The sequence below is a fragment of the Camelus ferus genome, chromosome 13 (assembly GCF_009834535.1).
Source record: "Camelus ferus isolate YT-003-E chromosome 13, BCGSAC_Cfer_1.0, whole genome shotgun sequence".
NCBI classification, from domain to species: domain Eukaryota; kingdom Metazoa; phylum Chordata; class Mammalia; order Artiodactyla; family Camelidae; genus Camelus; species Camelus ferus.
Genome location: NC_045708.1, coordinates 20277481 through 20301376, shown reverse-complemented (window position 1 = coordinate 20301376; position 23896 = coordinate 20277481). Strand labels below are relative to the sequence as shown.

Sequence of the window (23896 nt, the reverse complement as noted above, 5' to 3'; positions counted from 1 at the left end):
CCCAACACTCCCACTTTCTTCCGAGCTACGCCACGGGCCCCGGGGGCTCCACGGGGCAAGCTGGGTCCGACCGACGCGCACTTACCTGCCGGAGTCTCGGTCTCGGGCGCGCAGAGCTGGAAGGTGAGCGCCAGGACGAGAGCCTGGGCACGGGCCATGGTGCGCCGCCGCCTGCCCCGGGGCCCGGCGCGGGGGGCGCCGCCGCCGGAGCCCGAGCCGAGCCCGAGGCGAGCCAGAGCCGGAGAGAAGCGGCGCGGCGCGGAGCGGGACTGGCGCCGAGTCCAGAGCGGGAGCCCAAGCAAGCGGGGAGCTGACGTCAGGCCGGGCAGCACGTTCCTCGGTCTCGCGGCGCCCCCTGCTGGCAGCCACGCGCGCCGCTGCCGGGCCTAGTTGCTTGCTCCCCTGTCGTGCCCCTCCCCCACTCCTGAACCCCACCCCCACCCCACCCCCACCCCCACCCCCACACCTGGAGATCCCGGGCTGGGACTGGACGCCCATCAGCCTCTGTGCCCATGTGGCACTGTCATTCTTGGTAAGCAGGCCCACGTCTCTGCTCACTGCCCACACCTAGTTCCCACGAAGCTCTCTGGGACAGAGACCCAGGGACACCCCGCCTCCCTGTTCCATCCAATGCTTGAAACCTCTCTACCTAGGTCCCTTCAAATTGCATCCATACCATACCCTCCAAGGACAGGGCCCTGTCAAAAGTGGGTGGTTGGGTCTTTGGAAATGCTAGCTTTTAGAATTGTTCATAGTATTCCTTTATCATCCTTGAAATATCCATCGGATCTGTAGTGATGTCCTCCTTTTCATTTCTGATGTTAGTAACTGGCGTCCTCGCTCTTCCTTTCTTAGTCTGGCTAGACACTCATCGATTTATTGATCTTTGCAAAGAACCAGCTTTTGGTGTGGTTGATTTTTCTCTATTGATTTCCTATTTTCCATTTCACTGATTCCAGCTTTAGTTTTTATTATTTTTGCTTTCTTTGGGTTTAATTAGTTCTTCTTTTTCTAGTTTCCTAAGGCAGAAGTTTAGATGGTTGATTTTAGATCTTTCTTTTTTTTCTCATATATGCATTTAGTGCTATAAATTTCGCTCTAAGCACTGTTTTTGCTTCATCCCACACATTTTGATAAGTTTTGTTTTCATCTTCATTTAGTTTCCATTTCATTCAAAATTTTGAAATTTTTCTTGAGATTTCTCCTTTGATCCATATGTTACTTAGAAGTGTGTTATTTTACCTCCAAATATTTTGGAATTTTTCAGCTTTCTTTCTGTTATTGATTCCTAGTTTAATTCCATTTTGGTCTGAGAGCAATCATTGTAGGAGTTCTATTCTTTTAAATTTGTTAAGGTGTGTTTATGGCCTAGAAAGTGGTCTATCTTGGTGAATATTCTATTTGAGTTTGGGAAGAACATGTATTCTGCTGTTGCTGGATAAAGTAGTCTTTAGATAACCTTTATATTCAGTTGATTGATGGTGTTGTAGAGTTCAACCATGTCCTTACTGATTTTCTGCCTGGTGAATTTGTTCATTTCTGACAGAGGGGTGTTGAAGTCTCCAACTGTAATGGTGGATTCAGCTATTTTTCCGTGCAATGCTGGCTTTTAAAAAGTTCTTCCTCTTCATGCCGTGAAATCTGCCTCCCTTGCTGACTCTCATTGGTTCTAGTCTATTCCCTGGCTACACGGGGTAAGTCTATTTGGGCCTCTACCCAGGATAAGCCCTTGTACAATTATCAGAAACTAGTCGTCCCTGGCGAGTCACCTTCTAAGTGCTTTACCCACATGGACTCATTTAATCCTCACCACTGTTATTCCCATTACACAGTTGACAAAACTGAGGTACACAGAGAGAAAGTGACTTTTCCAAGATGATGCATCATATGTGGCAGCGCCAAGATTTGAAACAAGGTCATCTGGCTTGAACTGAATAGGAGCTGAGATCTGTCTTCCATTTGAAACAAATCAACAAACACTGAATACTGATTCATTTGTTCAATAATTGCTCTAAGCCAAAGTGGAGATACAAAACAGACAAAAACCCCTTCCCTTATGAAGCTTATATTCCAGTGGAAAGACAAGAACAATAAACAACTAAAAAAAGCAAATTCTCTGGTATACGAGACAGTAATATACTAGAGAAGCCGGGGAGAAAAACGGTGGGGGTAGAGGGGGTCATCACAGGTTTAAACAGAGTACCTACTATATGACATATTCATTATGTGTCTGCACCTCTAGCACATGAGCTCTAAGGCAAGGACTCTGTCTGATATCCCACTGCTTGGTATCTGGTATGCAGTCAGTACTCAGTAAATATTGAATGGGTGAATGAATGAATGTAGACATGGTTCTTGCCTTCACGAAGTTTGCATTTTAGAGGGAGAGAGCAATAGCAAATACGCAGAGAAGAGACAGAAAGGACCACCCAGAAAAGGAAACTCAAGAAGAAAAATCTTGTGAAAAAAAGAAACCACCAAGGATGCTGCTATTTGTGGAAGACTCTTGCAGGGGCCTCATGGCAAGAGTTTACCATTGGTCCCATTTTGGGGGATGTGGAAACTGAGGCTCAGAGCATAAGGCTCTTGTCCAAGGTCACACAGCTAGTAAATGGTGGGCCCAGGGCGCAGACCTAGACCAGACTGATTGTACACCCCTCTGCTCTTTGTGCAGGGGAAGATTACAGGACACAGACTGTGATGGAGGGGGAAAAGAGCACAAGCAACAGGTGGACAGATGAAAAGAGAACATTCTGGTCCACTTGACCACAAACTCCTACAATCCTTGAAAGAAGAGAGAAGGGGAAAGGACAGTCCGGCCTGGAGTGGCTGGCCCAAATCTAGGGAAAAGAAGGTGACACTACAGATAGGGCCAGGCCATGGGGAAACTCAGTTACTTTCAACTCATGGAATATTCATGATACCTACTGTGCCAGGCCCCATATTGGGTGCTGGTGTCATGGAGATGCACTAAACATGGCCCCACTCTTGCCTGGAGGGGGAAATGGGCACATAAATAAATAAAAGACTATCTTCTAAAGGCCATAACACCAGTCCAAAGAAAACACAAAGGCAGCCTGGGGGGTTGGGAAACAACATTAAAGAAGTAATGTCTGAACCTGGATCTTCCTGGATAGGCAAGGGAGGGGAGAGCATTTCAGGCAGAAGGAGCAGCCTTAATAAAGGCATGAGACATCAAAGTACTGGGAAAGGTGGGTATCAGGCATGGTTGGATCATAGGCTGTGCACAGTCCAACAATAGGTGATAAAGACAACATGGAAGTCAGAGTGAAAATGGTCTTGAATGCAAGGCTGGGACAACTGGACCCGTGGTCAATCAGTGGTTCTCAAACTGTACCTCTGAGGGAACCCAGGCATTCCTCAAGGTCCTGCTGTTGAATTAAAACCACAGTCATATTTTTCTAATTTGCAAGAAGTTAGATTAATTACAATGAGTAGAAATTTTGTTGTTGTTTTAAACTGTTTTTCCTCCATACATTTTCCTGAAGACATTAGAATGTGTCACAGTGTGAGAGAATGATAGAATTAGCACAGAATCATAGTTTTGTTTTGTTTACAGGTTTAATATATCAATAGTTCACAGTGTTCTACAAAGAACAGTAGCTTCTGGTTCTCCCTGAGTATGGGGAGTCACGGAAAGACTTTACGCACGGGAAAGACAAAATCTGGTCTTCTTGTTGGGGAAAAAAAATCATTCTGGAAGCCTGAGAAAAAGGACTTGGGGAGGGAGAGAGAAGAAGGGGGTCTCAGTTAGAAGAGGGCTGTTGACACAGTTCAAATAAGAGCTGATGCCCTGGACCAAAAATGAGCGCTGTCAGGATGGACTGGGGACTAAGTCCAGTCCCATGGAGGAAGGCCTGCTGGATAATTCTCCAGGCTTCCTGGATGAGCTGTCCAGGGAATTCAGAGGAAACTACTCAGTAGAGAAGATAATATCAATAGCTCAGTGTCACCTAGGGAGTCTTCCAACAGAAGTAGGACTGTGTATCACTGTGAAAATAGAAGGTAGGCAAGACTGGGTGTGTGTGTGTGTGTGTGTGTGTGTGTGTGTGTGTGTGTGTGTGTGACCAAGTCTTTTCCCCACCATGGGACGCCAACTTTCTCTAGTAATAAAAATAAATGCAAACACTTTTTGAGCATGTACTATGAGCCAGTCTGGGTGTTTTACATGTGATATTTCTCATTTAATCTTTACAATAACCCCAAATAACATTTACCAAATACTTTCATGTGCCAAACATTGTGCTAAATGCTTCATATGAATAATATCTTAAAACAGCCTTGAATCAGATACTATTATTTCCTTCATTTTAAGAATAGGAATTGGAGACACAGAGAGGCCAGGTGACCTGTCCAAAATCAAATGGCTGGACAGTGACAGAGCCAGAACTCAAAGCCAGGTTTGCCATTACCTGCACCTTTCTTCACAATACTTTCTTTTCTTCTTCAGAGGAAAGGCTCTAAGTGGGCAAGTTTTGGGTCAATAAAATCCAATGAAATTCTTCCTTATCCTTCAAAGCACAAAGGTTCAGTATTTCTCAATGTTTGTTTCCCAGGCCACCTACATCAGAATATTCTTGAGATCTTACAATAAATGTAGATTCCTGGACCCCTCCCCAAGATTCTAATTCAGGAGGTCTGAGATGAGATCTCAGATGGTTTTTACGCATATTAAAGATTTTGAGTCACAGGACTGGCTCCAACAGCACCCCCTCCATGAGCTCCCACCCTCACCCCATCCCAGAACACTGTCTTCTTCAGACTCCAGCAGTGTCCTCTGTCATGCCCTAATGTGCAGCTGGGGTTTTAATTCTGCTCATATCTTCCTTCCACTAAAAATATGATGTAGCAAATTTTCTGGCTATATCTTTTTATAAAGCACTTCCATTGTCCCATTCAATCCCTTACTACCCTGTGAGCATTTTGAGAGGGCGCCCTCCTTGTGATCACTCCCTTATATCTGAGCACACTTAGCATTTTACAGTGTGCTATCCGGTCCACGACAACATTATTCCATCGTTTTATCCAATCCTTACAATAATCTTGAAGGAGGTCTATTAGCCCTATCCTACCGAGGACAAAGCTGACTCATGGTTTCTGTCACTTGCCCGAGGTGGACAAGCTAAGAAGTGGCAGATCTAGGATTTGAACCTTAATCTTCTAAAACCCCAAACCCAGTACTCTTGCCTCCACATTGGCTTACATCTACCCTCCTTCGTGTAGGGAGTAAGCTTTGCCACCCTATTCTGTTAGAAGGCAGCGGAGATGAAATGAGATAATGCCTTAAAGGGCCTGACACAGTGAGCGCTCAAACGGTGAGGAGGAGAAACTGAGGTCAAGAGAGGGGAAATGTCTTCCCCAAAATCAAACACCAAATCGCAGGCTGTAGACACAGCTTTAAGGCAGTCTCAGACGGTCCTTGTTAGGAGTTCAACTCGGGCAGGCTCAGAATCTCCGCGACTCCCTTACATCCCTCTTTCGCTCCCTCGGCAGTGTCACCAAGCGCCACCCCGCGGGTCACGAAGGAAGGGGACGGCTCTTTTAAAGGGTGAGGGCGTGGTCAAGCCGTGGGGCGGGGCGAGAGGCGGGGCTCAGGCGAGCGGTCGCTGGAAGATGACGTACCCGGAGCGACCGATTCTGAGTTGACTGGAGGGAGCATGTGGGTCTGCACCGCGCTCTCTGGGGCGCGAACCCCGGCCCAGTTGAGGCGGGTGCTGCTTCTAGCTTCCCGGCACTGCGGGCCTGCCGCCGCATCCTTCTCCGCATCTGCCGAGCCCTCCCGGGTCCGGGCGCTGGTCTATGGGCATCACGGGGACCCAGCCAAGGTCGTCGAGTAAGACACGGCGCCGAAATGGGGCAGGGGGACTAGGGTTCCTGAAGGGTTTTTAAGACAGGCTGTGGCGAAGGGGGACTGGAAAGAGAGGGACAGGGCCTGAGGAGGAAGGCAGAGAATAATAGAACGGAAACTGAAGCCCAGGGCGCGTGTGGTAGCTCAGAAGGTCCGTGCTTGGAAGAAGTTGAAAACCGGAGAGGCACAGCTATAGTGGTAATAGTGGCTGACGTTTATTAATCGTGTACTGTGTGTCAGGCAATCGCTTTGTAAATGGATGCGCTCATTTAATCGTCACAGCAGCCTTCTGGGGTAGGTATTTGATTTAGCCCCATTTTGCAGATGAGAAAATAGAGGCCTAAGAGAGGTAAAATTATTTGTCCAAGGTCACAGGAGCCAGTAAGTGGCAGAATCGGAATTTTTGAACTCAAGTCTGACTGGTCTACGTGAGTTCCTACATTCTATTATATTATAGAAGGGATTTTCAGAATACTTTTACATCATGTGGACCTTCACTTCTCAGAAAGTAGGTCAGAGATCATTGTTTCCATTTCACAGATGGCAAGGACTTGTCCAAAATGATATAGCTAATAAAGATTGGAACAGAGACGGGAATCCATGGCTTCTAAGTCCTACCTCGTGTGATTTCCTCTCCACTGCTCTGTGTATGTGCCTTTAACTAGTTAAAAAGAGCTCCTGTTTTGGAAGCCTACAGACCTAAGGTCAAATACAGGCTTAGCCTCTTAGTAGCTGTTTGACCTTGGACAAGTCACTCAGCCCCTCTGAGCCCTTGTTCCGTTTATGATTATGTCCTAAAATTCTATTGGATCTTAATCCATGATTTTCCATATGGCTGATAAAACAGTAGGTGAGTTTTCAATGATTTTAAATCTGCACATAAGTGATTATACTCATTCAAAGGGGCTGTTGGGGTCACTAACTTGGTGCTAGGGCAAAAGCATGGGTCTAGAAATCAGAAGATCTGGGGTCAAATCCTTGCCCTCCCTGTCCTAGCTGTGTGTGTTTGGCAAGTTACTGAGGTTTTTTTAAGCCTCTGTTTCATCATCTTTAAAAATGGAGACAATATAGTCATAGTGCTAATCAGCTGCAATAAATCAAATTCTCTCCACCCGAAAGCACCTGCATACTTTCTTGCAGTCCCTTGTTTACAACTCTTTGATTCCCAGCAAATGGTTTGTTTTCCAAAGGACAGGCAAACAAGGGATTATTTTCATGATTAAAATACAGGCAAGAGTGCTCATTTCAGCAGCATATGTACTAAAATTGGAACGATACAGAGATTAGCATGATCCCTGTGCAAGGACGACATGCAAATTTGTGAAGTATTCTGTATTTTTACTTAAAAAAAATACAAGCTAGGTTTTTGATAGCTGAAGGGGTAAGCCTCAGATAATTTTATGGTCATACACTCAACCTAGCTACATCCACCATTAGAACAATTGAAAAGAATATTGAGAAGACACCTCAGTCAATAAACCTCAAATTGTATGCTGATCACAGGTAATAAATCACCTTGTCAGGGAGACAGCTCCCTGAGGACTGTGCTGTAATGGGCTGGTAAAGCTCTGATGAACATTCTTTTTCCAGGAATGCACCCCAGACGGGAACAGCGTAGTGCCTGTCTCACAGGCTCATAATTTATGCGTCTGATGCAGGACCTGCCACAAAATAGGAGCTCCAAAAATGTTAGTTGAATCTGAATCTGGCTTCTGTAATAAGTGCGCCTTTTATTGAGTTTTGTGGTGATGAGGGAGGCATCTCCAGTGTTTAGGGACCCTGAGAAAAGGCCTGGGAAGGTTAGGCAGAGGAGTGCAGCTGCCCCCTGATTGATTCCCTCCTCGTGGGGAGCTGGGAAAGCCAAACAGACTGGTCTGGTTGCAGATGCCACTTAGGATAGAAAGACAGCTTCTCGTCTCCTTGTGTAGAACCCTGATACTTTCCCAGAAGTTCCAAACAGGATACTTCCGTGAAGCATTGTATTCAACCTTGGCTTCACATACCAATCACTTGGGTACTTATGGAAACTATACATTCCCAGGTGCCACTCCTGAGGTACTTCGAAGATCTGGAATGGCCCTGGACATCTGTGTTTTTAAAGCTTTCCAGGTGACTCTGATGCCCCAGCCAGGGTTGAGGACCATTGCCCTGCAGATACAGACTGTCAGGCAGGTAGTAATTCTCTCTGACCCCCGAAGGGCAGCTTTCCCTTCTGATCCAGATTCAGGCAACCTGACTTGTTCGTGTATGGACTGGGGCCAGAGGCTGGGATTCTCTTCTTTGTAGTCATGTCTTAGGTGGTTTAGGGTAACCACACTGTCACAGAAAGAATCAAGTGTCCTTTAAACACCCCAGTAACTGGACGTGTGGTCACGTCACACCAGGTGGGGTCATGGTGTCTGAGCAGAGTATTCCCCGAACTGGTGTGCTTTGGGATGCCTGCAGTGTGAGCTGGCGCTCTGGGGTCAGCAGGGCAGGAACGAGGCACAGTCTGCTCAGATCTGAGGGGTTGCAGAACTCAAAATGAAGCCCCCAGGGACCTCCTCTTCTCCTGTCAACATTCTGAATGTCCCTCTCTTCACTCTTGTTGGCCCCAAACATTCAGCTGTTCTTTCCCTTACTAAGCCTCTGGTCTCTTAAAGTTTCTTTCTTTTACCCCCAAAATGAATCCCCTTAAATAAGCACTTGGACCTTTTTCATGTAAAGGATTGAACTGCTGATCAAAATGAAGTAAGACCAGGAGAAAATGACAAAAAAAGGAGAATTATGAACGTTCTAGAGATTTCAGAGGTCCCCGTGGCTATCGCCTCCTCAAGCAGAGTTCTGGATTCTCTATCAGATAATTCCCAGAAACTCCCATGTCCTTTTTCCTTTTGTTCCTGGAAATCCCCTTTTAGAACTTGCCATTCTCTGGATCTTATGGTAAAAGCAGCTCTCATTTATCCTATACCTACTCTGTGGCAGGCATTGGGCTAAGTTCTCCACATATATTATGGAATTTAAAAAGCACAGTTTGATCATGATCACCATTTTACAGATAAGGGAACTGAGGCTCAAGAAACTTGAAAGTCACTTGCCCAAGATCATACCACTTGGATGTCCTTTCTTTGTTAAAAGTCCGCGATACAGACATAAGCCTGAAGAAACGATGACATTCATCTCGAATGTTTTTTGAGCATGAGATGGAATATAAAATTGAGAATAAGATAGGTTAGAAGACAAGGTGAAGTTATAGGTCATTCAGGTGACTCCAAGCCTCTACTCTCATAGGAAGGGTAGGCCCCCTCCCCCAGCCCCCGGGAAAGATGCTCTCCTCTGTCTCTTCCCCTTTTCAGGATCCTGAAGCTTTCAAAAACAGCATCCTAGTCATCATACTTCCTCACCTGCCTGCTGCTAGCACAAAATGCAATGAAGCTGCGAAACACTTGGACAAACACCCGTTCTGTCTTAGCCAGATGGAATTTGGGGGAGCAGGTGTTGGGGACCCAAGCTGTGTAGGTAGTGAGTTCTCACTGTAGGGCACTGTTAACTTTCAGGGGATTCCTTCTTTTTACAGTTGATGTCAGTGTTTAAATTGAAATTCTATGCAAGTGACTTGGTTTTTAAACCAGAATTACAGTACTTTGAAAAAAAAATTAGCAATGTGGTTTCGCACTGTGTGAGAACTGGGATTTCGTTTGCTTGTCTGTCTCCTGGAGCTCTTTACTGTGGTTGTGAATGAAGGAGGAGGGAACAGAACTCGTTATACACCTACCATGTGAGCTAGCATTTCTTCTTTGAGGGCCTGCTAAGTGCAGGGTACTGAGGGTCCCTGGATGAATAATCTGTGTCCTTTGCCCTCAAGGAACTCACTCTAGTCTGGGAGATGGATGACCATGGTCCAGAGGGTAAGTGCTGTAATAGCTGTGTTTAGAGTCTGTGGACACCCAGAAGAGGGGCGCCCGACCCCCCTCAGGGTGGTAGAGGGCTTTCTCTGAGGACACAAGGTCAAAGTTGCATCCCCCAGAAAATCGGCTGGGTCATATATGTGGAGAAAAAACAGTAGAAGAACCTGCATGGGCAGAAGCCCAGAGGGAAGAGAAAATGTGGTGTGTCTGATTAATGACTATGTATTGAGTGCCTACTGTGGGCACAGTACGTGATCCTTGAGGGAGGTATCTACGGAAACAGGCTCAGAAGGGACTAGCCTGAGGTCACAGGATTCGGACTTAGGCTGGATTCCACATCCTGTACACTCCTAAATCACCTTCGCACTCGGTGGCCAGGTTTAGGGTCAAGCCCTTCTACCTTGCTTCCTCATTCTTGCTTCTGATGGTGAAACTTGGCTGCACACCTCTAAGGAATCACACAATAGATGCGGGTTTCCCAATGTCCAGAGTGTCTGGGAGGAATGCCGCCACCCAGGACGGCGCCCAGTTGTTATTGTCTGGCCCTCTCTTAGCGGCTGCAGCATACTGGTGTGGTTCCAGGCCTTTCCCATCCTAGATGGAAAAGCAAGGATAACATGAGGTTAATCGGTGGCTCGAGGTGTGTCCTTGAGGACCTCCCACAAGAGCACTGGCCTCGGTTCTAGTCCCAACTCTGCCACTCGTTATTAGAGTGAGGAAATCACTCCAGTTTCCATTCTTTTCAGTTATTTTTTGTTAAAAGAAAGGGGCTGAGCTGGGTCAGCGGCAGTAAACATGGGCATGCCTGCTGTACCCCCTCATCGCGCCCCCATCTTCTGTGCCAGTGACAGACCTTCACAGCTCCCTTTTCTGTCAGCCTCAAAACCTACATACCCTTTGCCTCACTTTCCTGAAACAACACGTTTTCTTGCCAAGACAAGATGAGGCCTCAACATAATACTGCAGCCATGCAAATAGTTATGTGGCACAGGTCCTCTGATCCAGCAGTAGTTTGGCTGCAAAGAGTCTCTGAAGCTGAAGCAAGCATCAGACTGTCTGCTCACCAGTGTTTGCTCCAGCAGCCTCCAGGGAGCAACAGTGTGGCTTAAAATCTGGGGTCTCGGGCACCAGATTCCACCAAGGGCCCCCTTTGCCATTGGTTAGTTACACCGTCAGCAGCCCGCCAGGCAAGGGCTGCGTGGTCATCTTTGTACCCATCAGAGACAAAAGCAGCAGCAAGCAGGGACTCTGGCCCCTGCAGTGACCTGGTCGTGCTCTCTGGGGCACCAAGGGGAGTCAGGCCTCAGCAAACTGAGCAAGAGACTCTGCAGCTCCCTTCCAGCAAGTCTCCTGCTGTTAGCAGGTGTGGAACAATATGGGGCTTCCACACTTTCTGGTAATCTTGATCGAGAAGTAGGAGATTGAGAAGATATGGAGAGGGTTTCTTTGCCATTCCTGGGTAGAAACTTCCTGAAGTTGCCCCAAGTGTTTCTGATTCCCTTCTGTTTAAATTGATTATGCTAAGAACAAGAAGTCCTAAATGGTGGGCGGGCGGGATGACTTTGAGGCAGGGAAGCCGGAAGGGGCATGGTGAATCGAGTGGGTGTGCCAACACCCCAAGAAGGAACAGATGAGCTTTGTTCAGGGAAGGGTACTTCCCTGAGAGCCCAGGACTCCATTAGAACCACCCCAGCTGCGGCCACCAACATCCCCTGCGGGGGAGCGAGCTGTTACCTACGGGCTGTGAGCTGGAGAACTTCATTCCTCCATAGTTTCCCAATTGTGCCCTGCCTACTAATTATTAATCAGATCCCAGAACAATGTACCCAGCATGCCGAGCATTTCACTAAATCACAGAAGGCGGCTTGTGTGACCATGGGGATTGCCAACAGACTAGGGGGAGCCACCAAAGACATTGGCCTTCACCCAGTGCCCTGTGATGGCACACACATTCTTAGCTCTCAGTAATGAACAGAGGGAAAAGTCTCTGGGCCCATGACAACTCTCCCTACTCAAAATCACAGTGACCAGTTTGAGGTGACTGAGGGGGAGTTGCAAGATAAGTACAAATGGTTGCTAATTAAATGCAGAAGGCGAGAAAGATAGCAGGGCTGGCTGATGCCTGCCTTACACAGCAAATATAACTGAGCTGGCCCCCTGAGTACTGGCCTCTTTTCCCCCCTCTCAAAAGGCTCTTTCTTCTGCCTGCTTTTGTCTCCATTGTAGTTCATATGGCATCACAGGTGTACAGCCTTGGCCTCAAAGGAGCCATTGTGACCTTATCCAGTCTGGGATCTGTCGTGGGAAGACAGCGGCATCCCTCCGAGCTTGCACGGTGCCGTTTTACTCACAGGGAAGGAACTGAACAGTCTTGGGAAAGTGATTCGAGGTCTAGCCAGGTGGTTATTTGGGTGCCTTGTTTGCACTCCATAACACAGCCACCAGTTCCTTTGGTGAGTTTAAAAAACAAAACAAAACAAAAAAAAAACCTCACAAGGAATAATTGCTATCATTACGCCTGAGGTCCAGCTCCTAGAATTCAGACTCGGCCCCGTTTTCCTCCTGTCTTGGCAGAATGGTATCCTTGACGACGCCGTTAGAACTGCCGGCAGGAACAGCGGTGTCTGTGGTATTGATGGCATTCCACGGGGCAGGCTGGAGCCGGTCTCCCTGGTGAGATGCAGCTGGACCAACACACCTCGCCCTAGGCCATCAGCCTGTGTCAGGCCTGGCCCCGCCCTCACCCACCTTGTTTGCAGCTTCAACTTTCCACCTCCTGCCCCACTCTCCTTCCTTCCCACTCCTGTGAATTTCACTGGCACAGAGCAGCCAGGGTCCTAGAAGACAAGGACGAGAACAGGGAGTGGGTTGCAGCCCAGGGCAGCACTTTTCAAACTGCTGTTTGGGGGCAGGCAGTGACTCAGTGGGCTGTGAGAATAGCATTCCTGGCTGAGTTAACTCTGGAAGCTCTGGATTATACAAAGCCACGTGGGTTTCTTTACTGGAGGACTTCTCTAAGCCTTTATGACTCTCATGTGCAGTCTGAATCTTATAAAGGGGGTTTAATAAGCTGAGTTTCCCCAAAGGTATTGGGGACCCCAGGGGATACCTAATAATATCTCCTAGGACAAAAATTCCACAAACTCAGTGTAGGGGATGCCAGCTGAGTGTTCAACAGGCTGAGCTTTGGAGTCTAGCTGAAGATCATGTCTTGCCACTGACTAACAGTTTAACCTTGGGCAAGTTATTTCTCTGAGCTTCAGTTCCCATCTGAAAGCTGGGGTGATAACATCCTCCAGATAGATATTTTGAGGACCAAACAACATCTTGTATATAAAATGCAAAGCACAATGCCTGGAGTTTAGTAAGCTGTTAATATTTGTTGTCATTTTATTGTTGGGTGACATGGCCCAGAATAAGTTTATGTACTACCCTAGACTCCACCTACACATGGCTGACTCCCCGCTCCGCATTCTTACTCAGAGTGCCCGTCTGTACCACACTGCAGGCCACCTGCTTCAAGCTTCAGATGTAACACCTTCCTCCCCACTCCAAGTAACTCTTCCTTCCTCCTTATCTCAACATCCGAATGCCCAAGCCGGAAGCCTGAGAGTCATCAAAGACTCCCCACCCCTCCCCCTCCATGAAGTCTGTCACCAAATGACATCAACGCACTTCTTATTTAAGAGGTTCCAGGTTAACAGATCTCCATTCCCACGGCTCCAATCCATTCTGCACCTGTGCCTGGCCTATATCAGGTCAGATTCTTTGCCACTCCCTCTGGCAGGAAATCCTTCCTTCCTCTCGGTCCACCCCATAAACTCTGTTTATCTTTCAAGCTCCAACCCAGCATCACGCCTTCTGAAGTACCTTTGCTCACCCTTTGCTCTCCCTCTGGCCAGCCAGACACTCTCCCGGCTCTAGCAGCACAAACCTCATCCCAGAGTCTCCACTGTCAAGCTCCCAGGCAGGAGATGCTGTTTTTTTTCATCTTTAAAGCCCATTCACAGTACCTGGCACTTAACAGGACTGTCAGGAATTTGTTGAGTTAAATTTACTTGAATTTTCCAAAAAGTTGCCACCTCCCTTTCAGTGATTCAGTGATTTTTTCTTTTCAGAGGTATAGCCAGGAATATCCAGGTTTCCTTGGATATTCCTACTACTGATAACAGCTTCCACTTCTCCAGCATCTACTGTGTATCTAGCAAGTGCTCTGTGTCCATTAACTCCTCTAATCCCATGAGCTGACTCCCAGTGTCCTCCCACTCCACAGATGAATATTGTGAGGTTCAGCTAGCTGGCAAATGACCAAGGTAGGATTCCAACCCACGGCTGCCTGTTTCACTCCAAATCCATGCTCTCCCCTTCATCCGTGAACTGAGATCTACCTATATTCTCATCTTGAGCATGGTCATCTAGATTTTTTAAGAACTACGATCTTACTGCAGATTTGCTCTGCACTTTCCTGTGAGGAAAAGAGGCATGAGTGTTACTTAGATTGAACTCTTTCAAGGAAAATCCCCATTTTTATTTGCATCCATCCTTCAGGGGTATTTTCCTAAACAGCCCAGAACCAGAGAAAGCAAGTACCAGTCTCAATAGCTAAGTCCCTGGGGTTTGAGCCCCTCCCCTGATTCCCTAAGTGATTGCCGCTAACGAGGAAAATGGGGTGATTTATTTGAGGAGCATACTCACGTGCTGTTTTGGTCCCAGACACTATGCTAAACAGAGTGAAAACTAAAAGTTCTCTGCCCTCCGTGAGTTCAGTCTAACAGGGAGACAACACACATTCTGACTACAAAACAGTGGTGAGGAAAAAGAACCCTGAACTGAGTCTAAAAGACCTGGATTCAAATCCACATTTGTATCTGCATTCTAAAAATCCAGAAAGCTCTGAAAACTGACAGTTTTGTTTTTTCATAACTTGTTTGGAGGCAAAACCTGATCAAAAGTGAAGTTTTTGTACAGTCACTATTTAATGTACTTAGTGTGAATATTCCTATATTTTCATGCAGAAACCATGTGTCTGATCGGAGTGCTGCCCCAGCCCCCAGGGAGGAGGGTAGATGACACATGGTCCTGAACTCTGGAGGACATCTGGCCCCAAGAGTTGGAAAAGGAATGTGAACTTAGGCCTTGTGATCAACTGAAGAAAATGTATAAAACGACTTCATAAACTAAAAAGCAATAAATTTGTGTAAGATGGTCTTAAATGATACAGTCACTCCACCTGTGTAATGGGAGCACTGAGGGTGGAGCAGGTGATTTTTTTTCAGAAACAAGAAGAAGGTCAAAACATGTCTCAGGGGAAGTAAAATTTCAGCCAGGTCTTAAAGGGTGAGTTGAATTTCTCACTTCGCGGAGAAGCTGTGGGAAAGGAATTCAGGTCTGAGGGAAGAGCCTGAAGAAAACCTGCAGAAAAAAATGTCTTTAAGTAGCTTGAGCACATGGACTCTGTCAGCTTACAGAAAAACTCTGATTATCTGTCAAAATGCAAGAGAGAAGCACTATGGATGTTATAAAGGGGCAGCTAGTCCACAATCCATTTGCTCTGGGCAGGGTTTTTCTCTGGAATGCAGACTTACACATGCTTTCCCAGAGAAATGGCACTGTCCTGGCTGACGCCTCCCTGCTTATCCTGGTGGGGAGGGTGTAGAGCTGCTCCCCCTGCCACCCCTGTCTCCCCAAGTGGGCCCAGGAAGGGTCAAGGCCTCGCAGCGCTCCAGGCTGGTGCTCGTCTTGCTGCCCTCTGCTTGGTCAGCCCTGCACCAGCTGGCATCTCTAGCATCAGACTGCCAGGTTCAAATCAGATCAGCCACTTATTACTCTGGGTAGGCCTTAAACAATTTATTTACCTCTTTTGCGCCTTTTGTTCCTTGGCTGTTAAAATCAGAATAGCAGTATGAAAGCTGGCACAGAAAGCACTTAGCTGAGTGCCTGACTGGTACACACTCACACAGTAGTTACTATTATTACAAGATCTCCTCCTCCTCCAGCTATTCATAAATACACAGCCCTTAATACTTCACCTAGAAAGAAAAAAAAAAAAAAAAGCCCTTTATTCTCTCTGTCCTGCTCATCAATTCCTTCCTAGTTAACCATTTTCTGCCGAGAGTGTTTCTGTGTCGGATTTTTGCAGCTGTTTCTCTGTCACAGTAAAGCATGGCCTCCCTTCCTTTGTTCATAGATATTCCAGTACAGGGATTCCCAGGTTGGGTCCCTGGTGATCCTCGTGGACAGGCAGAGGGATTCCCACACAGATTTCAGGATGCCGATACAGAGCAAGGTCAGTACATGTACCAGCTCTGAGAGGGGATCAGCCCTGCCACTGACCCGTTGCCTTACCTACATTTCATCATCTCCAGGAGCCCCAATTCCTACTTGATAGAAGGGGAATATTCATACTTTCCTCACAGGAGTGTCGCATCTCAGATCAGATCACGTGTTTAAAGCCCTTAGCACAGGACCTGGAGTGTAATAAACACCTCGCAAATACCTGCCACCATTATTACTATTAGTACAAGACACTTCTTGGAAATCACACTTTTACTGCAAGTGGAGCCTCAGGTATAATTAAAAGGTCGAATTTCTGCGGGAAATGGGTGGAATTACATCAGCTCAGTGCAGCGACACTGTTGCCTAATGCTGAGAACCTCTGGTTGGCAGTTATATCTGCCTTTGGAAAGTAAAAATAAGGAGAATTATTAACAAGTACATTTGGGCAGAGAAAAGCATTGCGAACATGAAGTCTCGGGGTTGTGGAGAGAGAAAGGCATCCCTGGTAATTAATAAGTCACCAGGACCCACTGGTCTAGTACACTGATCTGTGCTTTCTGGTTGGAAGGTCTCCTGCTGTAAAAAGCAAAACTAGCACATGGGCATTGCCACTGGGCAGGTTTTACCCATTAGCCAACGTTCCCGTGAGTAAAAGCGTCCAGGGTGCACCATGAGCAAAGGGAGTTACCACGTAGACTGGAAACGGGGAGAGCTCTTGGAAGTGATCAAGTGCAAATGGGGGTGATGGTGGCATCAGGGAGTTCTTTCCCAACTCCATGGCCAGCTCTCTATTTCCCTTACCCGCTCTGCAACCAACGGAATGTCGCCTCTCCTATATGTGTGTTGGGGCCGAAAAAAAAAAGAAATTGGAGAACTAATTAGCTGACCCAGGGTTTCCTGTTCCTAAGAACTACTTGGGGTGTCCCTTATCTGGAGACTCTGATTCAGCAAGTCAGAGCTGGGGCCTGAGAATCTATCATATTAATAAGCATACCAGGTGATTCTTATAATCAAGCAAGTTTTGGAAACCACAAGGCTAATCCATGCCAGTAGGAGTGTTAACTGTTTTCTGTCCTAGAATGGGCGGTGGGGTTGAGAGGTCACCAGAGATTGTCCACTTGCAGTTAGTGAAAGAGTTAACCTGTATCCTAGGCTAATTCCTTACAGCACCTCTCTCTGTTCTAAGGGAACCCTAATTCCAGGGCACACAATGGCAGCTCAAAAATGTTGCTGCCTGACCTACTTTGAGGAGATGATTTGAGCAAAAGACTCCCTGTCTAGCCTGGGTGACATGAACATCTCTCTTTGGCTTTGTGCTTAGACTGAAGAACCTGGAGCTGGCTGCTGTGGGCGGATCAGACGTCCATGTGAAGATGCTGGCGGCCCCTATCAATCCATCTGACATCAATATGATCCAAGGTAACCTTGGTTTCTGTGGCTTATGTTAATTGGCTTTTTTGCTTAGCCACCACCTCATTTTCATTCCTCCTCAGGTGTGGGTGTGAAATTCCTGTGATTAGCAGCAGCTGTTCTCCAGATGAGCTGGCTGCAGGCTGTGTGAGCCCTCTCTGGCCTCCCCTGTCTGGAATGTGAGGCTTTTAGAGAGTTAGGAAGATTGCAGTGGGGAGCAAACCAACCATTGTGAAGTGCCCACGATGTGCTGGGCTCGTTTCCTCCGTTATCTTATCTAATCCTCATAATAACCATGAAGCTGAAGAGTATTAGCCCCTTTACAGATGAGAGGTTGGTTAGTTACACAGCTGGTCAGAGGCAGAGGCCAGATCAGGCTGAGGTCTGTCTGACTCCAACGTCCATGCTCTTTCACTACCTAAGCTTCATGGAATGACCCCCTCTGCTCTTCTCCCTTAGGAAATTACGGCCTCCTTCCCAAGCTGCCTGCTGTTGGAGGGAACGAAGGCGTTGGACAGGTGGTAGCAGTGGGCAGCAGTGTGACAGGGGTGAAGCCAGGAGACTGGGTGATCCCAGCGAATGCTGGTTTGGGTGAGTTTCTCCAGGCGTCCTCAGCCTTGTGTTCCAGATCCTTCTTCACCTGCATGGAACACGTGTGCTCAGTGTAAGTAAGCAGCGCAGGGTTTATTATGAAGTCCATAGACCTGCCTCCAGTGGGGATGGGCGCTGGACGAGCAGAGCAGTGGTTCTGTTTCTTTTGTTCAGGAGGGGATGCACCTGCTCTCATCACCGTGGGCCTGCGTTGATCGGAGCGGTGATTCTCCGAAGCTCTACATCCCCAGATAACTGCTGTCAAATGCAATGGGGTATCAAATAAGATAGCCCCTGCCCTCCAGGAGGTTAAAATCGAATTGAAAAAAATCTCCAAACCAACAACCTCCATAAAGGGAGTGCTGCAAGTTCACAGGAAACAGAGGGCACTTCTGGCTCCTCTGTGCAAGAGAGAGGCACGGTTTTAGGGAAGGATCAGGGCTTCATGGAGGAGGCTTCATTGGAAGGGACCTTTGATGGATGGGTTTTGGTAGGTGGAGGTGAGCCCCAAAGTGTAGCATTTGGAGGAAAGAAAATGAGCAAAGACAAAGGGGAGTTTGGGAAGTGGAGGAAAATCCAGTGCGGCCTCAGCAGAGGATGTGCACGTGGGAGAGGACTGCAGATGTGTGGAGGGAGGTTACAAAGCAGGTGGGGCCGCCTGGGGAAGGCCCTGCAGAACCCACTGCTGAGAGTTAGGATTTTCTTTCCTGTGTGGTAAGGAGCCACTGGTGAGTTTTGTTTTTTAGCACTTGATGGTTTTTGAGGCACAAACATTATACAGATGGATCCTGACAGCAGCCGTGAGAGGGAAGCAGGGCTAACATTCACCCCATTGGACGTATGAGGAACTGAAACCCAGAAGAAGCCCTTGCCCAAACTCAAACAGCAAACTGAAAAGAGGGCCCCTTGAGAGGAACTCTGGTCTCCTCTGTTTTTGTCACTGCACTCCAATCTGAAGACCCTTTGGGTTGTAACTTACAGAGAGTCAACTCAACTTGTTTTTACCAAAAAAGAAGTTAGTTGGTTTGTGAAACTGGGAAGTACAAGAGATGGAAAGCTTCAGGCACAGCTGGATCCAGAAACCCCAATGCTATGAGAGCTCTTTCTCTTGTTCTCACTAGCTCTCCCATGGGATCTCCCCACACAGTGATACAGGGATAGCAACAAATATGTGTTGACTCCTGTCCCAGGCACTGTTGTAAGCACTTTACCTGTATTAACTCAGTCCTTCCCATAACTGTTATTGTTCCCATTTCATAGATGAGACAACAGTAAATGTAAAGGATTAAGCAACTTGCCCAAGGTCACCCAGCCAGTAAGTGGTGGAGCTAAGATTCAAACCCACTCTGATACATACCTTTCATAGATGGTTACCAGCAGCCTGAGGTTTATCATTCTGAGAACAAACAAATGAGCACGCCCTCCACAGTCCATCTAGCCCAACCATAGCCATCCCCCAGAGGGCTCTGGCCAGCCCTGCCTGGGTCTTTGCTCATCCATGAACCTGTCACCAGGGGGTGGGGGGGGGCCGCTCCAATTGCCCTGGTTGGGTCTCTTGCCCAGCTCTGTGGTACAGAGGGTGGGGCCTTGCGGTTGACAGCCCCACGGGTTAGGAAGGAGCAGTCTGGAAAGAAAAAGGTACCAAGTAGGGAGAAAAAAAAACAAAAAAACAGTACCAGGAATCTACTAGAATCTCTTCTCTGGAAAAAAAAAAAAAAAGAATCTCTTCTCTGAGATCAGAGAAGCTGCCAAGAACCGCCCCACCCTCTGCTCCAGCCCCCTGGCAGTGCAGGAACCTAGCTGGGTGAGCAAATTGAGAGCTGCAAGGATTCACTGGGTGCTGACTGCTGCTTTGGGCCTGCCCCCATGTGGAGTGAAGGGTGCACAGCATGGTCAGGCACAGCCTCTGCCCTCAAAGTGCTCTTAGCTGGGAGCGGGAAAACAGCACTTAATACAATGCGGTATAATGAGCTCTGTGATCACAGGATGAACAGAGGCGAGAGTCCCTATCTTGGGAAGCATTAGGAAAGGCTCCCAGAAAAGCGATGCTTGAACTCAGTCTAGAAGACTGAGTGGAAGCGCAGCCAGTGGGCTGGGGGAGGATGGGCTCTCCTGGCAGGGAGTGCAGCCAGGCAAGGGGGTGGTGACGGGAGAAGGCCCTGCACCGTCAGAACTGCAGGTGGGCCGGCATGGCTTGGTCATGGGTGGGGCAGGGGAGAAATGAGATGAGGTTGGAGAAGTCGGCCGGGGCCTGGTCATGGAGGACTCCCACCCACGGTCAGAGGGGGCCTGATGAAGAGGAAAAAGAGGAACGATTTGATCAGATTTGTGCAGTGCAGAGAGTGCTCTGGAAGGGCAGAGGGTGGAGGCAGGAGGCCAGTCAGAAAGTGGCTGAGCAATTCAGGCTTCAGATGGTGAGAGTCTGAACAAACAGCGCTTCAGGACTGGAGAAACGGGCAGATTCAGGAGCTAACGTAAGAAGACTTGGTAATTAGATTGGTGAGAAGAATAAAAGGCGTGTGCCAGGTGTGTGGGTAATTGCACATGTGGTGGTGGTGGCGGCAGCCAGAACAGGGGTTTCTCCCTGGAGGAAAGGTGATTCTTTTAAACCAGGTGCCAGTCGGAGAGGATGAGGATTTCATCATTGTCAGGACGATAATTTACTCAGTTTATTCTGTAAACATTTTGTGAGCATCTGCAGTGTGCCAGGCTCTAGCACAGAGCGGTGAACAAACGTGGTCCTCCTTCTAGTGAAGACTGCAGTTTAGTAGAGTGGCAGTCATTAACCAGGTGAGCCCTCAGCCAGCCAGATCGTGGTCATTTTTCATGTACTGAGCTGCTCAGCTGTTGCTCTGCCTGTAGCCAGCTTTTTCCCACATGCATCCAGTCCCAGAGGACGTGTGAACTGACTTTCTCATTGGAAACACCAAGGCGGCGCAGGGCAGAGCGAGCACTGGCCTCAGAATCAGATGCAGCAGGCCCTCCTTCCACCTCTCCAGTTGGACCTCATTTAAGTCACAACTACTTTGAGCCTTGGTTTCCTTATCTCTAAAATGGAGCTAATAGTCGTTGCCTTGTATCTCTCAACTGAGGGATTACACGCCATGATCTTTGCAAACGCAAAATTTCCTCATATTTAGATCAGAGGTTGGCACATTTTTTTTCTTAAAGGGCCAATTAGTAAATATTTTAGGCTTTGCAGGCCATCCCACCTCTACTCAACTCAGCGCTTGTAAATAGCCATAAACAGGACATAAGGTGGGCTGGGTCCCAATGAAACTTTATTTATGAAAACAGGTGGTGAGCCAGCGTTGGCCCATGGGCCATACTTTAGTGACTCGCATGTTAGGTGACAGAGATGTTGAAAGGTCAGGTGCACATGAGTGAGGAATGGGAGTCCTCAGGCCTCGGGCAGGGAGATTAGGATCAGAAAAGGAAACCAAGCGGTGTTACACACCTACTTTGTACTAGGTACAGTGACAGCCTGTACAAATGCTATGACTTACTCTTCACACTGTGACAGGAGTGGTGCAGAGGATAACACTTTGTAGGTCAGAAAAACTGCAACTCAAAAAGGGTGATAACCCAAAGTCACACAACTAGTGAGCAGCAGAGCCACGGTTTTAAGCTTAGGTTCTCCAACTCCAAAGTCTAAGAGTTTCTACTTTAAAACCCTGAAAGCCCAGGAGGCTGATATGGGCGCTGCCACATCCCACCCCTGTTCTCTTGAGAAGAGGATTAGAGACTGCCAAGCCCCGGAAATCCGTGTCAAGGGCTGGATTTCCATTGTCCTGCTGTTAAGGAGAATTAAAAAACACCTTTGATTTCATGCATAGAGAGCTGTACACTAAGCTTCTGGCACAGAGTAGAGCACAATAAATGTTGACTAAGATGAATGGGGGTGTTGTTTATAAAGACGACAATGAAGATTTGCAAACCAGGCCACGTGAAGCCTGGGGGAAGACAAGGCACCTCCTGGACTCCAAAGGAATCCTTCTGTTTTTCAGCCTCTTATTTTCTCAGCCAGAGATCTACTCTGGGATTGGCACAGCCTTTAATAGTGTTCCTGCCTCTGCCTCCTGTCCCCAGTCCCTGGTCCCTAAAGCGGACGTTGTATCTCCTGCGGCACAATTAGCAGTCTAGGCTGCCCCCACTCCCCTGTTAGGTCCCGGCCACTGGGTAGTGAGTGCACAGAAGGGGAGGCCGAGGGTCCCCGGGACATCACAGCCATGAGACACCAACCAACAAGGCTTTTAAGTCGTTTCCCTAAGGTGACCCAGCAAGTACGCGGCGAGCCAGGGCTTGCAATCGGCGTCTGTCTGACTCCAAGGGCTATTCTCTTCACCTCTGCTTTATACAGGATCCTGTCTGCATAGGTGGGGACCTGTCACCCCTCACCCAATACTCATCAAGTCCCTTGATTCTGTCTTCAAAACATAACTCACGCATCTGCTTTTCTTCATCCCCACTGCCAAAGTCTGGGTCTAGGCAATCGTCATCTTGCATCTTGACCCCTCCAGAAGCCCCCTGACTGGCCCCCCATTTCCACTCTGCCCCACCCCATCCCACAGTTTTCCACACAGCAACAAAGCGATCCTAAAGCATAAATCCACTCACCTCAGACTTCTCTTAAAGCTCATTAGAAGCATCCTAGTCGCTAAAATAAAATCCATTCTCTGTGCCATGACCCTGAGCCCTGTGTTTATTAATTAAAATCAGTCAGAATAGAATAGAAGATAACAGAGTGCATCACAGGGTAAATATTGTTCCATGAAACTTTGGCTTCTGTTAAATATATGTGTATGTACATATTTATACGTTCATATACGTACACGTACTGAGTCGGGACGTAACAGTTACCATGGGTCAAGATCATGGAAGCTGCATGATGTCCATGCAGCCTGGGCCACATCCCCCACGGCGCCGGCCCCTCTACCCTTCATTGTCTCCCGTCCAGTGTGTATCCGTTCCCATATGCGTCCTGCCTCAGAGTCTCTGCACATGCTTCTTCCTCTGCTTCAATGTTCTTTGAGGACTCTGAGTGGCTGCATCTCTGTCCTTTAACTCAGCCTGTCACCTCCTCAGGGAAGCTGTCCTTGACTCCATTTAAAGTAATTCTCTTTACTGTTACTCACTCTCTATAATGATCATACTTGCTTGTTTGTGTCTCATCTGCTCTGCTCCACCAGAGGGAGAGCCCCGTGAAGGTAAGGCACGTGTTTGCGTTCGCGGGCCTGGCTCACAGCAGGTGCCAGGGAAGTATCTGCAGACTGACGGGGCAGCCTCGGGGAGCCAGGCGACTCTGGGCAAGTCACGTCGTCAGTTTCCTGCCCTGCCAAGCAAGGAGTTTAAACTCGAAGTTTTACTGTTCTTTTGTTTGGAACTGGAATGTGGGCTGGAGGTTAAAGAAGCAGTTTTTTCCAATTTACAGGACTTTTTCATTTCTCATGTCTCATTTGGTCTGTGTAGCTGCTCCTGGGGGAGCCAGTCAGCCCCTTCTTGCCAGTGCCATCTATGCATTAGAGTAACTAAGACTCAATGACTTAGGAATTTGCTCAAACCAGCAGACAGGCAAAACCGGGTCCCACACCTGGACCTTCAATTTCTACTTTCACACCTTTTCCCATCATAGCCCCTGAGTCCCCTGCCAGTAGGTGAGAATGGGGGCCGAGCAGGAAATGGGGCTCTCTCTAAGCTTCTCTTCTCCTGGCGATGATGCTGCATGTAACCCTCAGGGTCCAGGACTCTGAGATCCGTAGCCCCGGCTGTGTGACACCAGCGAAATCTAGTGGTAGCTAGCGTGGGAATAGCACAACCTCCCTTACACAATTATGATGAGGACTCGAAAGACTTCAGGATTTTC

At 47.8% G+C, this 23896-nt stretch overlaps 2 protein-coding genes and 1 non-coding gene across 8 annotated transcripts in view; 2 read left to right on the top strand and 1 right to left on the bottom strand.

Moving 5' to 3' along the window:
* PTPRU (protein tyrosine phosphatase receptor type U) overlaps positions 1-283 on the bottom strand; it is a 78811-nt gene extending 78528 nt beyond the window's left edge. For 2 of the 3 annotated variants that reach the window (XM_032495714.1, XM_032495717.1), the window contains exon 1: positions 86-282. In XM_032495714.1, the coding sequence (XP_032351605.1) occupies positions 86-158 (73 nt within the window). In that variant the 5' untranslated portion in view covers positions 159-282. Of the gene's footprint in view, positions 1-85 lie in introns of all 3 variants that reach the window. The other variant, XM_032495715.1, reaches the window with a different exon arrangement.
* A 5350-nt stretch (positions 284-5633) lies between these two features.
* Positions 5634-23896, top strand: part of MECR (mitochondrial trans-2-enoyl-CoA reductase) — a 32709-nt gene continuing 14446 nt past the window's right edge. For 2 of the 4 annotated variants that reach the window (XM_032495699.1, XM_006175465.3), the window contains exons 1-3: positions 5634-5854; positions 17354-17451; positions 17902-18033. In XM_032495699.1, coding sequence (XP_032351590.1) covers positions 5679-5854; positions 17354-17451; positions 17902-18033 — 406 coding nt within the window. In that variant the 5' untranslated portion in view covers positions 5634-5678. Of the gene's footprint in view, positions 5855-15943; positions 16043-17353; positions 17452-17901; positions 18034-23896 lie in introns of all 4 variants that reach the window. The other 2 variants (XM_032495701.1, XM_032495700.1) reach the window with 2 other exon arrangements.
* LOC116668375 lies at positions 7106-7209 on the top strand. Its single transcript, XR_004325545.1, has one exon. It is a non-coding gene; the product is annotated as a U6 spliceosomal RNA (small nuclear RNA).